We start from the raw sequence: 13,088 nt of genomic DNA on the forward strand, positions 1-13,088 counted from the left end.
TGTCCCTCTGTCCTGGTCAGTGTATGGCCTGCTGGCATGGCTGTGACCATGGCTGTGAGCTGTGTGCCCATGTGCAGTGTGCCCATGTGCAGTGTCTGAGCGTGTCCCTCTGTCCTGGTCAGTGGACAGCCTGCTGGCGTGGCTGTGACCATGGCTGTGAGCTGTGTGCCCGTGTGTGGTGTGCCTGTGTGCAGGGTCTGAGCGTGTCCCTCTGTCCTGGTCAGTGGACAGCCTGCTGGCATGGCTGTGACCATGGCCATGAGCTGTGTGCCCGTGTGCGGTGTGCCTGTGTGCAGGGTCTGAGTGTGTCCCTCTGTCCTGGTCAGTGTACGGCCTGCTGGCCTGGCTGTGACCATGGCTGTAAGCTGTGTGCCTGTGTGCAGGGTCTGAGCGTGTCCCTCTGTCCTGGTCAGTGTACGGCCTGCCGGCGTGGCTGTGACCATGGCCATGAGCTGTGTGCCCATGTGCAGTGTGCCTGTGTGCAGGGTCTGAGCGTGTCCCTCTGTCCTGGTCAGTGGACAGCCTGCTGGCATGGCTGTGAGCTGTGTGCCCATGTGCAGTGTGCCTGTGTGCAGGGTCTGAGCATCCCTCTGTCCTGGTCAGTGTACGGCCTGCCGGCGTGGCCATGAGCTGTGTGCCCATGTGCAGTGTGCCCATGAGCGGTGTCTGAGTGTGTCCCTCTGTCCTGGTCAGTGGACAGCCTGGCTGTGACCATGGCCGTGAGCTGTGTGCCCATGAGCGGTGTGCATGCATGTCCCTCTGTCCTGGTCAGTGGACAGCCTGCTGGCCTGGCCGTGACCATGGCCGTGAGCTGTGTGCCTGTGTGCAGGGTCTGAGTGTCCCTCTGTCCTGGTCAGTGTACGGCCTGCCGGCATGGCTGTGACCATGGCCGTGAGCTGTGTGCCTGTGTGCAGGGTCTGAGTGTCCCTCTGTCCTGGTCAGTGTACGGCCTGCCGGCATGGCTGTGACCATGGCTGTGAGCTGTGTTCCCATGTGCAGTGCCTGAGCGTGTTCCTCTGTCCTGGTCAGTGTATGGCCTGCCGGCATGGCTGTGACCATGGCTGTGAGCTGTGTGCCCGTGTGCGGTGTGCCCATGTGCAGTGCCTGAGCGTGTTCCTCTGTCCTGGTCAGTGTATGGCCTGCTGGCCTGGCCGTGACCATGGCTGTGATCTGTGTGCCCGTGTGCGGTGTGCCCGTGTGTGGTGTGCCTGTGTGCAGGGTCTGAGCGTGTCCCTCTGTCCTGGTCAGTGTACGGCCTACTGGCGTGGCCGTGACCATGGCTGTGAGCTGTGTGCGGTGTGCCCGTGTGTGGTGTGCCTGTGTGCAGGGTCTGAGCGTGTCCCTCTGTCCTGGTCAGTGTACGGCCTGCTGGCGTGGCCGTGACCATGGCTGTGTGCGGTGTGCCTGTGTGCAGGGTCTGAGTGTCCCTCTGTCCTGGTCAGTGTACGGCCTGCTGGCGTGGCCATGAGCTGTGTGCCCATGTGCAGTGTGCCCATGTGCAGTGTCTGAGCATGTCCCTCTGTCCTGGTCAGTGGACAGCCTGCTGGCATGGCTGTGACCATGGCCGTGAGCTGTGTGCCTGTGTGCAGGGTCTGAGTGTGTCCCTCTGTCCTGGTCAGTGTACGGCCTGCCGGCGTGGCTGTGACCATGGCTGTGAGCTGTGTGCCTGTGTGTGCTGTGCCCATGTGCAGTGTCTGAGCGTGTCCCTTGTTCCCGCAGGTGCAGCAGTGAAGGCAGGATGCTGTCCCGACTCCGCGCAGCCGCGGTTCCGTGCGCCCTGGCGCGGCGCAGCCTGCACACCAAGGAGAAGGGCAAGCCRCTCATGCTGAACCCGCGCACAAACAAGGTGGGTACTGCGTCCCTTCTGGGTGCCTTATCTGCCGATAGCCCCGCGGGTCTGGGGCACTGGGGCGCAGCCAGAGAAGGGTGCAGGGACAGAGGAGCTGGGGATGGCTTTGGGGTCACTGCCTGGACACCTGCGTCCTGCACAGTCAGTGCTGCCACTGCCCAGTGGCAGAACGGGGGCTGCTGGTGCTGCCTGACCTCCAGCTCCGTTTGGGGCTGGCTCAGCAGAAGTACAGCTTTAGCAGATGCAGAGTCTTCGTTCACAGTCTGCAGAAGTTAACTCTGAATCCGGACTTGCTAACGATAGACAGTGTTGGGATCTCTGTCCTAGTCCTGGCTCTTCCCTGGAACACTGAGAATTGGGACTGAGCCACAGCACCTAAGAAACATTCCTGTGCAGAGTCTGAAAGAGCATCTAAAAATAAACCTGGACTGGAGCTGACTGGGAAGTAGAGATATCATGTTAATTTCATGCATTGAGGCAAACTTCTAAGAAAATAGCTTTTCATTCCCTTCAAAAAACTGTTCCTATTTCCACAAGCCCATCCTCAGCCTCTTTTTTCTTTTTTTTTTCCTGGAGTTGTAGTGGCCTTCAGGACTCCGAAAGCCCTTAGTATGTAAATTAAAACTGGTAAGGAATCAGATGAGGCTTTTGGTACCTGTTCTAAGATGACTGAAGCGGTCAGGAAAGGTGACAAATTCACCTGTCTCCAACAGGGCATTTCCTGAGCAATGGAGCTGTGGAAAACAGGATTCTTTTCCCCTTCCCTTTTCCCCGGACAGCAGAGTGCAAGATGCCTCAATCCTGCATGAATCCAGGCTGCCTGAGCAGAGAGAGAATTGTGGAAGTTAGAGACCAGCTGAATGCAGAATTAAAACTGARATTGCTGTGTCAGGGAAGGAGGAAAGAGTAAATTGGTGTGATTTGTCAAGATCAGATTATCTCGAGACTTTCTGARCTCTAAAGACTTTGACATGCCTGTGGAAATTACTTCAACCCCTGTAAGCTCTTCCAAATGCTGATTATGCAACAGTATTCAGAAACAAGAACAATAGGTCATTTCTTACTGTTTTTCAAGTGGTAATATCCTTCCATTTTTTATTTTTCTAAACTCTGGAATTCTTTGCTGAACTGAGTACAATGCAATTTTTTTTGAGGCGTAGGAGGGAGYAGGGAGCTTCTGGTTAATGGCAATTGATTTTTTTGAACGTTTTAATGCCTCCAAGAAACTATACTTGTGAGAGGGAAGCCCATTGTGCATTAGCTTGGCTCTGCTGTATCAGTCTGTCCTTGCTGCTGACGCCTGTTGGAATGGATCAGCAAGCTCATTAAGTGATCCTGCTTGATGCTGGATATCTGTATGGAAATGGATTTTGGATATTCAGCGGAGAAATAAGTGATTTATTAAACACACTGGGTACTTTACCCCTTGTGCTTTCCTTGCCCACAGTACCTCACGTGCAGATATATGTATGTGTATATCTATAATTATATACAGACACAGATAAAGGGCATAATCTCTTGCTGGCTGCTTGCTGAGATTATCATGTTTTTCTTGATTATATTTAATTTTTACGGTCCTCTATCAGTTCTGCAGAACATTTGGTGTCCCCTAACACGTGTTCCTAAAACAAGAGGTGCCGAAGGACGGCATCAGGGGCAGAAACCAACCCTCACCCTTGTGCAAACTCATCTGTTGCTCTTTGCCACGGGAGGAGGTTTTTCTCTTATAATCGCTTTTATTTTTTTGCCAGCCCTGACCTGTCTCCTGTAGGTGGACACCCCACCTGCACCAGCTGTTTTGGGGTTTGTGTTTGAGGGTCAGACATCACCTGTGCAGTGTCAGGGTGGCTCAAAAGAGGCCGTGAGCTCTGCCAGCTGTGCCCCCAGTGCTGCAGTTGCACAATGGCAGAGCCGACTATAACTGCTTCTGGCATCCTCTGTCTGCTCAGAGTCCTCYGAGATGTTTGATTTCTGCTCCTTGGCAGCGACTCAAATTGCAGTTAATTGGCTTCAGGACGTTCTATTCTGCTGGAGATCCCTGCTGTGCCAAGGCAGCACTTTAGGCTTGCTGGGCACTCTAGAGCGCTGTTAGGACAATCTCACCAGTTTAGTGCTGGCAATTAAATTGTTACTTTTATTGTGTGGTGCTTTTTGTGGGCCAGGGTTTGGTCTTGGGGCACAGAGCAGGTGATGCACGAGTCCAAGATCCCTGACTCTGATGGTACCTGCTCTGCCACATGGAGTGCCATCMGTGTGTCCTTACCTGTGCTGGAAATACATGCCCTGTGGTGTTTGTTATGTGTGGGGGTTTTTTTTCCCTTTTCTGTGGCTTGCAGAAAATTTGTTGCTCTGAATGATTTGGTGACACTTCCCATGTTTTAGTTGGTGATTTTGGTTGTGGCATCAGTTCTCCTTGTGAAGAAGTGTGACTGTATTTTGTACAGTTGATTCTATTACTCCCTTTTCTGTGACTCTGCTCCTCGAGATTGTTGGGTTGTCACAGAATCACAGAATCCTGGAGGCTGGGAAAACCCTCCCGTGGAGAGGGACTGCAGACCATCAAGTCCARGSTGTCCCTRATCTCCASCTTGTCCCCAGCCCAGAGACCTGAGTGCCACATCCARGCCTTCCTTGGGCACCTCAGCGTTGGGGACTCCAACACTTCCSTGGGCAGTTGCAATGTCTGACCACYCTTTCCATGAAGAAATTCCACCTGTTGTCCAAAAACTCCTCCTCTACTGAGGAGGCACTGATAGTGCCTCTCAAACACCCAGCTTCAGCTGGAATTGGGAATCACACATGCACGTATTTGTGTATATGTATGTGCCCATCCACATGTGCTTGGAAATACGTGCTGTTTATAACTTGCACTGGTGGAGGTTAATCCTAATCCTGAGAAACTTTCCCAGTGTCTGTCTTCCATAAGAGTCATCATCTTCTCATATGTTACATTTTGCTCGCAGTTTGATCTGTGTTCATTMCCAGCTTTTTCAGCCCTATTTATTTTCATCCATGTCTTACTGAATACTTCCAGAAACTCTGATGAATTTACCTTTGTATAARGAGACCATTTCCTTAAGAAACTCGTACATGGTCTCACTGATTACAGGGAAATTCCCTAACAGTGTGTTTCCAATTCAGAATAAAAAAAAATAAACAAAAAAAAGCCAAACAAAGTCAAAGCTATTTGGACAAAATAAAGGGTGGGACGAGAGAATGTAAAGAAAATATTGTCTTAGCTTGTAGATATAAAAGTAGATCTGCMATTTCTCACCATGCTGGTTTTGACACTTTCCATTGATTTTAATACTTTTTAGATTTAGCCTGAGTCAGCTGGGCTGGGCAGCCAGGGCGTGGAAGGCACGATGCCCGTGGGCCTTCCYGGGGAAGCCAGGACAAACAGGATGTGCAGAGTTTCTGCACACGGTGGGTGTCTSGTTGCTAAGACTTGCAGTGCTTGAAACTCTGCTGACAGCATCTGATCAGGCACAGAGGAAGGTCTGAGAAGGCAGGAAACTGCCAGGAGCTGTGCACACACACCCCTGGCCCAAAAATCCCTGGCAATTCTGTGTCCTGCCCGGCTGGGTTGGAGACTGAGGGATTCTGGGATGGAGTTTGCGTGGCCGTGCAGCTGAGGGTTTATCGCCTTCCCCGAGGTCTGAGTGCTTGCAAAAGGAATAAAACGTGGAAAGGTGGGACTGTTCAATCTGTAACCAGGTGCCAAAGGTGGTAGGAGGGTATGGAACCTCACTCACCTGAGAGGAGGTGTTCTGTTTGGGACCTGTGAACTGCTGGACAGGGGTGGAGGGAGGAAGGAAGGGATGGGATGGGAATGCCATGGGATTTCTGTTGGAGARTTAATGCCCGTAAAGGAGAGCGAGAGCAACCACATGTGCTCAGCTGGAAAAATAACAGTTTAATGAGSTGTCCCCGAGGTGCTCAGGGATGCCATTTCAATCATCATGCTGATGATCTGCAGTGTGCAGCTCTTCCATCACCGTGGAAAACAAGCCCGGGAGAGGCCGGGTCACCTCTTTGGCGGCGTGTGAAGGCTTTCTGCAGCCGGCCTTTGCCCCTTTCCTGCAGCGAAATGCTTTCAGCGGCAGCCCCATCATTAGCAGGTGAGCCAGGTGGGCTGGCTCAGTGTGGCTCCTCGGCCAGGTRGTTTATGACACTCGTACACAGGGGTCCAGGAGCTGGTGGCAGCTTTGCCTGCACGGGTGGAGGTGTTCAGAGCGGGAAGGAGATGCARCAGCAGGGACTACCTCGCTGTGCGGTGTCAGCCACGACCCTCTAGGGTATTGATTCTGCTATTTCTGCGAGAATGAAGGTGGAAAATGGGGCTTGAAACATGAAGGAGGAAGGAAATCAAAGATTAYCATATTCTGACCTTGTTCTCACAAACTTTTAATCTCTGGTAGAGATAGCAAAGACACCTTTGATTCTTATGAATGAACTTTATGAATTTGCCATGGAGGCATCTTGTGCAAYAGTGACCTTTGTGTTTAGCCTGAGGGAGCAAAGTTAAGAGAAACCRCCCACAATCTGACATAAAATCTACTTTATTTTCAAGATGTTTATGATATTGCTTCAAAGGCTGTCCCACAGTGCTGTATGTGTTCTGACAATTATTAGGGCTTACATGGAAGCCATTCTTTAAATCTTTTGTGCAGCAGAGTAACTCATTCTCCTATCAGTGGCGTATTTGGATATAATCTGTATGTACATGTTTACCATGAGCCCCCCTGAGTGGGGTTTTTGTTGTATATGGGAGCATTTGTGGGTCAGTTAAAAGTCCACTGTCTTTTGTACATAGCTGCAAGACTTGCTGGTGGGGAAAGCTTACCACCACTGCTCCTTCTTTACTCRGAAACCTCTCAGAATTACTTACTCGGTAGTGCTATAAAAACCGTGCTTGCAGGATCCAGGCTCCTCCATGGAAAGCAGGCAGCCAGAATTTGTGTATGCTGGTATTTATAGCAGCACTGGCTTTGTGCGATGGAGCCCAGTTGCTGCAAGGTCCCGATGCCAGATAGTTTGTGGAATAAAGTTCATGGTGATTCAATGTGAGCTTGTCTTAACTAAAATACTGCCGACATTTCACTTCGCTTGCATTTTTTTCCCCTCCTTCCGGAAGAACATTGGTTTTGTTGCAGTAAATTTGTGAGTGTGTGTTAATTAATTAATTAATTCGTCAGTGGGCTTTGTAGTGTGCTGAGTTTCCTCCTGGACGCGCTCCCTGCCTGTGCTGGCTCGGGTTGGACACCTGTTTGTTCTGAGCTGTAAAGAGGATTAAGGAAACTGAGMTCTAAGTGAAAGTCAGCACACAACGCTGAGGAAAGGACACCCAGCACTGCGGGTCAAAGGAAACCGAAAAGCAATCCCTGATGCTGAAACCCAGACTGTTAGAGCACTTAAGCACTTAATCCCGGCAGAAACTAGAGGTAATTTGCCCTTAAGTGCTGGCATSGTAAGTGCCTTGGAGAGCATCAGTCGCGGCTGCAGAGAGCTGAGTGCCTCCCGATTTGCTGGGGCTGGCTCTGGTGCTGCTCAAGGGGGTGAAAGGGCACTAAATATGAAACACTGCAGCTCCCAGCGCAGGGCATCCTCCATCCTGCGAGATACTGCATGGGCAGCAAGCTGCAGTCCCAAATCCACATCCCAAATCCAAAACAAGCTCATGGTCATGGGTAAAAATAATGAACTGTAATGCAGCAAGTGTTAGAAGAACCCAGGGGGTTTTATTGCACTGCTCTGGACTAAASTTGTTTTGTTCCAGTTGGAACAAGGACTGAATTTCTGTGTGAAGGCTGATGTCATTCTTATTCCTGAGTTAAACCTGAGCAGGAATTAATGCATCTTTTAATGCGGTGAGATGYAATTGTTATGGAAATCAACAGCTGAAAGTACTCAGTGTCACTTAGAAATTCACCGTGTTTGATGTTATTGTCACTGCAGACACATTGAACACCCAGGTTSCCTACAGACAAGAAAGAATGTGAATAAAGTGAATAAAGAGGGCTCTCTGTTCTGCTCAGAACTGAGCTCAGGGCTCGTGGGCATTGTTAGGGGTGCAGATGGTTTAAGATCACAGGCTCCACTGTGCCGGGAAACGGGGATAAGCCACGTTCCAGTGTCATGCTGGAAATTAGAAATTTGGTAGGCTTTGTTTGCGAGGGGCTTGAGACTTTCTGAAGGGCAGGATGTATGTTTTGCTAGTGAGGTATTTCACATTGTTCACAGTGAAACGTCKGTGTGGCCAGTGTGGCACCACTGAAGGCACTCTGGCCTTCCACAAGCTTTAAATTTCAGTGGCCTTGCTGCTGAGAGACTAAACTTGTTTTTTGTTTTTTCTTCTTCTTCTTCCTCTAAACACTGTAAATATTTTGGCATCGTTTTTGTTTTTGTGGTGTCTAAAGTAAGAGTGAACACACTGTGAATGTTTCCCAGCTGCCCTGGGCTGTGCAGCCTCSATCCTTGCACTGCAAGGACAGCTTGTGTTGGGAGAGGGCTCCTTGAGAAAGGCACAAAGTGCTGATGGCAACAGAGCAGGGGGTGCTCGAGAAAAAGGGGGAGAGAGCTGTGGTGTGTGCTTGTGTGCAAGACCCTCAGAAAAATCAGTATTTCTTGTGAAGTGGGACTAAAGTAGGTGCTTTGCAATACACAGCAAACCTCTGGGGCATTTGGAGTGTGTTTTTCTGGGATTTTTCTTGTGTCAGTGCTGTTTACATGGCTGCGTTCTCAGTGGGAATGCTGGATTATCCAAATAAATTYTTTTAAAAGCTACAAGAAATAGCTGAAGTGACTGTTACAGCTTGCCAAGAAAAAACGACAAACAAACACAGATCCCACCCWCCCAAGAAAAAACCCTCCAAAAATCCAGCAGCCGGAATAAAAACTTCAGGAATGAACTATCATCTGAAATTTATTTATGTTTAGTATTGGAAGAATGCTGGAGAACAAGAATTAGATTGGGAAAGAAAACTGTGGTTTGCAAATGACTCCTAACTAYTTGTAGAAAAATTACACTATCCTGGTATTAAAATGTTGAATTGAAATCAATGTTCAGTGTCAAATCTACTAAATACAGAGAAAACCAAATTTATTTTAGGGTTAAATATTTGGAGTTTTCTGCAAGAAGGTATTTGCAAGTGTTTTTTACAAAACACTGGAGGATTTTGGGTTTGGCCCTTTTTTTCTTGCTTTCTAACTTTTTGAGTATTTTATAACCATAGGACATAGTATAGAATTAGTACAGAAAAACTTGGACTGCTTCAGTCAATATAGTCAAAAGAATTTACGTTAAACATTATTTAAATGAGGAAAGAGAAAAAATCATGTAAAAATAGTCTTTTTTCTAATGATGGGATTTTTTTCTCTCAGGAGTGTTGTTTAGAAACTGTTCAAGTGTGATGAATTGCACTAGAAACTAGACTCTTGTGAGAGGTTTTTGTTAATGAGTATGCTTTCTACAAATACCCGTGAAAAGTCTGTTGTCACACAAKCAGAGGTGAAAATGTTTGTGTTCTAATCTGAATTGGTGTCTTTTATTGTCAAGTGGAAAAGTACAGGTTTTTTTTTCTTGTAACTTCAGGAGCTGGACCTGGATGGCCCTTGTGGGACCTTTCCAGGTCGGGATATTCTGACTCTGTGACCTTTCCTGATTGCAGGAGGAGTTTGGAGTGCAATTACAGGGCATAAAGCAAACCCGAGAAAGCTTTTAAAATCTTTTTTCAACTTGGCAGTGAGAATCTGAAAGCTGAGAGACTGCGCAGTGCTCTGTTTTTGCACGGAGCTGCTTTGGTGAACAAAGGCAGTGCCTGTGAGCAGAGCTGCTCCTGGTTTGCATCTCCCCCATGGCCACCGGCCCTTTCCCTGCCGGATTCCCCTTTTCCGCAGGGACCGATGCTCAGCTTGGCACGGGAAAGGCTTCCCTGGGCTCTGAGTTCCTGTGATTGCAAATTGTGATGTAATCCCCCGCTGATCTGGCCCCGTGGGCAGGCTGGAACAGGGAGAGCTGAAGGGGCAGAAGGAGCGGTGCTGGCTGTGTGGCTGCGGGCTCAGGGCTGGCTGCCAGCCCGTCCTTGGACCGGCGGTGTTCTGCAAAGTGACACGGGCAGTGGGTGCTCCCGAGGAGCTGCCAGCACTCTGCTCCGAGCAAACCCCTCGCCCTGAGTGCTTCCAGTGCTGTCACTGTGCCTGAACCGGCCTCATCTACAGCAGGGGACAGGCAGAATGCAGACAATCAAACCAGTTCTGTCATTGCAGGGCACCCAGGGCAGTCCCACACCCACAATGGCTCACGGGTTTTTCACCTTTCTCACTTTTGTCCATTTGCACATCGGGATTTGCTGAATCCTCCAATTGCAGCTCAGCCAATGCAGTCATTGACTCCAAGTTGGCTCCCCCCAATTCTCTGTTGTTTCCATCTCTTGGGGCCTGGCACAGGGAGGTGTCCTTGAGTTTGGGGGCTCAATTCCTTGAGGAATTGTTTCATGTAAAAATGGGAGAGCAGGAGCTCAGCACTGTCTGTGGAGTGTGGAGTTAAACACTGAAGAATTCCAGGAGTAGAGATATGTGGAAAATGCAGAAGCTGAAATCTAAAGACATCATTATCAGTAAATAATTCAAGTCAGTATTTAAATTATACATATTTACATCATACATTGTTTATAAGAATACATGTGAACTCTTCATCTACCTTGAAACTGAGAAGAATGGGAAGTTTTCTCAGTTTAACTCTTCTGATTTGCTACAAATGAGGCTTTTTAGTAGCAGACAAGTAGATTAGTTCTGTCCCTAAGTGAAAATGAAGTATTTGGGTTGAACTGGGATCGTAATAGAAGTATTATGACAATATGGTAACTTTGCTGTTATTGTGAACATGTATTTACAAACATGATCTCCCTGGACTGCTGAAATTGTGTATGAAAAAGCAACAAATGAAGCAATGCAAATAAAAATCTGTGGACTGAGTGTTACTGTCGGTGGTTGTAGGGACCAGACTGGGTGACCCACATTACACGATGGGAAAAGCAGCCGTTATTTCATTTTTAATCTGTTTGCAGTGGGACCTCATAGTTGTTCTCCACTTCCGCAGAGGAAAATGAAATCTGGCAAAGGGCACGAGGCCTCAGGAACGCGGACAAGCTGTGGTCAGCAGGAATACCCACAAGGGAAACCCCAGGAGGGGCACCCGAGGAATTCCCAGGCATTCCTGGAGATCCCAGGCGAGAGCTGATGATTGTTGCTCACCTCTGGTTTCAGGGCATGGCCTTCACGCTGCACGAACGGCAGATGCTCGGGCTGCAGGGACTGCTACCTCCCAAAATAGAGACACAGGACATCCAGGCCTTACGCTTCCACAAGAATTTGGCAAAAATGACCGACCCCTTGGAAAAGTAAGTGCTGCTCTCCAGCCTTGTCCTGTCGTGTGAGTGAACAGCAATGCTGGGAATGGCAATAAAGTGGAAATGTGGAAATACTGTGCGGGGTAACCAGACAAGGTTTCTAATGCCTCCGCTGGGTTTCTCAGTTCTCGGGTTTTGGCACAGAAAACTGCTTTCATCATGTAATTTAATCACGTTGAGGAGCTTTTTTTTTTAATATTCCATGGCCATAAAACAGCAAAAGAGAATGTGTGAAAATCAGTAATAAAGCTGCAAACCCGCCTGTAACCTGTCATACATATTTCTGTGACAGGTAAGATGGAGTGGCAGGTTGTTAGAGCCTGTTCTAAAAAAATGGGTGATAATGAAGGTAAATTGAGCATTTGAGGTATCAAAGCCAGCGCTTAACATATACAGCAGTTACTGCTAAAAAGGAACTATGAGTTAAGAATTTTAAGCCTAATGATGTGTATTTTTTTATATCAGTCTTTTATTGTTTAACCACTGACTTGGTGAACTGCGAGGGATTTTGCTGTGTTTGTTTTTAGAGTGCCATGTTTTTAACATCCTTTTGCTGTTTTCACATAATCTTTACGTGTATCTGCCTGTAAAAATGCATTTTCCTGCAGGCAGGAGAACTGTAGTGGTTTGGGGCTCACTGGATGAAATCAAAGCTCTTTTGTTCTCACCAGAACTGAAGGGTGGCTCTTCAATCCACATCATGTCATTTGCTGGTCCCAAATAGTCGTGTCATCTGTATTGGCCAGTGCCCAGCTGCTGTGGCCTGAGGCAAATTGCTCATTCACTGTCCTTATGTTGTTGGGTCAGCAGCACTGAGTGTGGGTAAATCTGCAAAAATTCAGATTTAATTTGCACACCCACGTAACTCCTTCAGAGTGAACTTTCTGTTAGGGCTTCATTTGTTTTGTGTGTGTGTCAGTGTTGGGACTCACCAGACACGTTTTTTGGGTGAAAAATCCTTTTGGTGATAATTCTGTTTATAATGGTAATGAGAGTCCTGGTTGCATCCTGTAATAAATCCATGGTTTTCTTTAATCTCATTGTGTGCATTGCCTCGTTAGCACGCATGGTGTGTTACTGCCAGTATTTTTATTTCAGCTTTTTGGTGCTGCTGCTCTCTTTCCCTACTTTTGTTTAGTGCTCAAAGCCTGACTTGAGGGGCAGTAGGGCTTCCATGAACAAATAATAGGAAGCATTTTTTTTGCTTTCCCTTCTTTCACTCTGCTTTAAATAAGCAGAAATGGGGGACAATAAGCGGAGTTTTTCCTTGTTTTGATTAGATATATCTACATAATGGGAATCCAAGAGAGAAACGAGAAATTATTCTACAGAGTGCTGCAGGATGATATTGAGCGGCTGATGCCGATTGTGTACACACCGACGGTGGGCCTGGCCTGCTCCCAGTACGGACACATCTTCAGGAGACCAAAGTAAGGACAGTAAATGCACCTTGCTGCTGCTTTGTTTATTTATTAGCAGTTTCTCTGCATTCTTGCCTGAGGCTTGGAAATGGTTTATGTCATTTTCATTCGGGTTCAGCTACGTGAGGCTTGTGCCAACTGAGGGCAGAAAAGTTTGTTAAAACAGATCTCGAGACACAGTTTATACTGAGAAACAGACAGCTGGAGGCAGAGAGGGTGACATGTCACATAAATAAATAAAAAGTTCCATAGGTCCAGCCCTGATTTCTCTGTCCAGGAGGGATAGAGTGGGTTCTGTAGGTCCAGCCCTCATCTCTCTGTCCAGGAGGGGTCACTCCAGGTGGGTTCCATAGGTCCAGCCCTGGTCTGTGTCCAGGAGGGGTCACTCCAGGTGGGTTCTGTACATCC

At 48.0% G+C, this 13,088-nt stretch overlaps 1 protein-coding gene across 1 annotated transcript in view; it reads left to right on the forward strand.

The window, feature by feature from the left end:
• The window catches only part of ME2 (malic enzyme 2), a 42,783-nt gene that overhangs the window by 7,663 nt on the left and 22,032 nt on the right, over nt 1-13,088 (forward strand). The window contains exons 2-4 of the mRNA XM_057387294.1: nt 1,720-1,846; nt 11,117-11,250; nt 12,540-12,689. Of these exons, the coding sequence (XP_057243277.1) occupies nt 1,739-1,846; nt 11,117-11,250; nt 12,540-12,689 (392 nt within the window). The 5' untranslated portion in view covers nt 1,720-1,738. The remainder of the gene's footprint in view (nt 1-1,719; nt 1,847-11,116; nt 11,251-12,539; nt 12,690-13,088) is intronic.

The sequence above is a fragment of the Malurus melanocephalus genome, unplaced genomic scaffold (assembly GCF_030028575.1).
Source record: "Malurus melanocephalus ecotype Western Australia unplaced genomic scaffold, MMel_1.1 scaffold_1172, whole genome shotgun sequence".
NCBI lineage: Eukaryota > Metazoa > Chordata > Aves > Passeriformes > Maluridae > Malurus > Malurus melanocephalus.